Below are 3,708 nucleotides of genomic sequence, written 5' to 3'. Positions count from 1 at the left end.
TGCGAGATAATGAAATTACAGAACATGTTGTAATAAGGTCAAGTACAGCAAAGAGGACTGAGGCTGTTTGTCATCAATGTTCTGAATGGTGTTTGATATATCTAGCACTTAATTCCTAGTAGACATTGTTTTTCTCCTGCAGGGTAGTGGCAGAGAATGACTTTTTACACAGTCTCCTAAGCAAAGTCACTGCATCGAAAGGAGACAGTGGTGGGCAAGGTAAAGTAGATTTTTTTTTTTAAGGAAAGTAACAAGGTCTTCTTGTGGAACTTCATTTTATATTGTTTACATTTTAGAGAAAGGCTTTTATGTTAGAGCTGTAGCACCATCATGGAGGTGGGTCAACTTTGAAGCTGGAAGTGAAGAATCATGAGTCTGTTGTAGAATCTTGGAGGCTATTTAAATTAGTAGCTACAGTTTTGGATCATAGAGCTCTTACTTTCAGCTGAAGGAAGTGGGGGAAATGAATTCTTACCACTGTTTTGGTGGGTAGAAGAGGCAATCTCTGAAGAGAGATTTTCTTTTTCCTTACCATAAATGTAATCTATTTTTTCTCTTAATAGGTCTCTGGGTAACTGTGAAAATGCTTGTTGGAGATGGGATTCAAACTAGGAAGGACTATCCACACTTGGTAGACAGAACCACAGTTGTTGCTAGAAAGCTAGGATTTCCTGAAATAATCATGCCAGGTAGGAGGTGCTTTGTTCTGTAATAGGAATGGGTTTTTTTCATTCCTAGGTTAATGAGCATCAGCTGCAGCCGTATTTACTTATTTCTGTAATGGGTAGCTCACAGGCCTTTAGAATTCACTCTTCATGGTAAGTTTTGTTCCACTATTAAAGGCTTACATAAAATAGTGACATCCTTGGAAAGTATTTTCTAGTACTCAAACAGAAAAAATAAAATCAAGACAGTGAGGGATAATCCCAGCTCCTCATACTTTCTCATATTCTAAGTAGGTTATGGTGGATACTTACCTGAATTTTAAATTAACCTTCTTTTTATTGTAACTTATCACTTCGTTTAATAATAATAAACATAAGTTTACAATCTCTTCATTTTTTGGATTTATGGTAAGATATTTTTCAATTAAAGTCACTTGCTGTCTGCGGTACTCCTTTTTTTTAAAAACAAACAACAGCCTCCCCCAAATCCTTCAATTCAAATCTCGATACTTTTAAAATAAGACGTTAATTTGTTCACAGGAGAAAATTAAAATACAAAGCTCCCTCTATAAAGAGAGCTGTGTATTTGGGGAAAATTCAGTAATGGCATCATCCATCCCCTCACCAGCAGGTGTCAGTGCAGAACGAGAATTGCTTCAAGTCACTTTGGGGACTCCCATTTGGTTCGTTTAACAATACATTGTAGGATCTTCTTAGCTAAGAATAACAGAGATGAAACTTAAGTTCAGATGGAAAATAAGACATTTTTAACTGTTTCACTGCAGAAAAAGAGGCACTCTTGTGAAGTTCAGTTGGCCCTATGCTCTCACAGCATTTTCATTGACTTTTAACCTTTCCGTTTCTTCTTTAGGAGATATAAGAAATGACATTTATATTACATTGCTGTATGGAGATTTTGATAAATACAATAAAACAACTCAGAGAAATGTGGAAGTGATAATGTGTGTCTGTGATGAAGAAGGAAAAGTGATGCCAGTAAGTTTTCTTTCTTTCTGTATGATAGACATAGAAACATGAGTTTTATTATAGAAGTAAGCCTTAAACTTCTTATGAAAATACCACTGTGCAAAAACTTGCAGTTCTCTCACTTGTGTCATCTTGTGACATCTCCTGACTGATAAGTTTTATGATGTTTAAAGTGACGTATCTATTAAAGTCCTATAAATGTCTTGCATAAAACTGTAACGGGGAATAACACAGACCTATTTTAGCTGTGCCAACGAACAAATGCTGTTTCTGACAATTACTGCATTCTTACTCTAGGGTTTTTCTTGTGGAAATTCCCAGAGGAATGCAATTTGTACACTAAAATGTTAGAAGTACCACTTCTGCTACATAACAAACCCTTGATTTGTGCCAGGAAGACTGTGTCATTGTCCCTTGAATGAAATACATGGGAAATAACTAAATTAGTGACAACAGAGGAGTGTGGACACTGTACATAAGCAACATAAATATTTACAGTGTCTTTTTGCTTGTCTATTTCCATTTTGAGGAATTTTTGTCTTTTCATTAGGGCTTTTGAACACCAGTTCAGTATTCAGGAGGATTTTTGGCCTTTCCTTTTCTGAGCTTTATACTGTTTGCTAAATCAGCACTGTGATCATGAGGGTGAAATCATAATGATGCTTCTTGAGATAAAATAAAGATGGAGTAACTCATTGTGGTTCATGACCTGCTGAAGTATGTTTATAAACTACAGTTAAATGCTTGACCTAAAATTTAACTTTGAAGCTTGAATGAAGAAAATCCTAAACCCACGTAATGTCTACACAACAAATTGTAACCCTGATTACAAAACACTACCTATACGTATGAAAACACCGAACCATATGACTTGCATGTACAGAAGTTAACTCTGTTGTGAAATTGCCTTCAGCAACCTCTATTCTGTCTATTCACAGATAATATGCTTAAAATACATATACCAAAGTATTCCTTGAAGAAATTAACCTATTACAATGCATTAAACCTTGCATTCCAATATTACGAAAGTTCAGTTCTGCAGATGCATCCTTTCTCCAAATACTAGGAGAAAGTGGATTTGTCACTTTGACTATGATCTGAAATGTATGTTCGAATCATACCTGCTTTCTGTGGGTAATATGCCTTAGACATGTTTAAGCAACAATTTTGAGGAGTTAACTGAAATGCTGTTGAATGCAAGTAATAACAAAAGTAACTGGTTTTCCCTTTTAGCCTCCAAAAAATAAATTAATACCAATAAACATTCAAACCCATGTATTTATATTAATTTCAATGTTTCCAATTGTCCATGAATCAAAACAGGTATATGTTCACTAAACAGGAAAATGGTTGATTCTGTTTAGGTATCAAACGAGTTTCAGTTGAAGACCTAGCAGTAGATTTACCGTTGTGAGTAAAAGGCCTTTTGTTCCAAGTGAATGCCACAGAATATATTAGAACAAATTGGTGCATAAACCTTGAAAAATCTCCATTTGGGCAGATGAGACATACCTTTCCACACTTAAATCACTCTGACCAGACTTCACAAATCATCTTCAGGTACCAGCATCACACCCTTCTTGACTAATTGAGATGACGCCTTGGTTACTTAAGTTTGTCAGTTTGAGAAGAGAAATCAAGTCTATACATGTTCATCACCCAGCTCTTCGTAGAGCCCACTGTGTAACCCCTGTAAAATGCAGTCTATGGATAGATCCAGTATAACTATGGAAAATGTTTGTTTTCATTATGTTCAGAGGCTTAGAAAATGCAGTATCTTCATATTAACGCTTCCTCTCTGGTGCTTTCATTATCATTTCATTTTGAATGATGCCATATCCAAATTCAAAACTTCTCGTTAAAGACGGGTCTTCATGCTGCACGACATATGCTGGTCCTGAACCCGCAGCGTTCATGGAGCGCCGCCAGCCTCCCAAGGCTCCAAGCTGGGGCTGCGCAGGGCTCTGGGGGCAGCACGGCCCAAGCGGCGGGGCCTGTAAACCGGGGAAAGGTTTGCCTCAGGGCCCCGGTGCCTTACAGGCAGCAGCTGCGCCCT

General features: G+C 37.1%; 1 protein-coding gene across 1 annotated transcript in view; it reads left to right on the top strand.

Annotated features, from left to right (window-relative positions):
- Window positions 1-122: 122 nt before the first annotated feature.
- DOCK2 (dedicator of cytokinesis 2) overlaps window positions 123-3,708 on the top strand; it is a gene marked incomplete at its 5' end in the record, with an annotated part of 184,604 nt that continues 181,018 nt past the window's right edge. Inside the window, 3 exons of the mRNA XM_009326156.1 lie at window positions 123-219; window positions 564-689; window positions 1,537-1,661. Of these exons, the coding sequence (XP_009324431.1) occupies window positions 123-219; window positions 564-689; window positions 1,537-1,661 (348 nt within the window). The remainder of the gene's footprint in view (window positions 220-563; window positions 690-1,536; window positions 1,662-3,708) is intronic.

The sequence above is a fragment of the Pygoscelis adeliae genome, unplaced genomic scaffold (genome assembly GCF_000699105.1).
Source record: "Pygoscelis adeliae isolate BGI_AS28 unplaced genomic scaffold, ASM69910v1 Scaffold406, whole genome shotgun sequence".
NCBI lineage: Eukaryota > Metazoa > Chordata > Aves > Sphenisciformes > Spheniscidae > Pygoscelis > Pygoscelis adeliae.
This window is presented reverse-complemented; position numbering and strand designations above follow the sequence as displayed.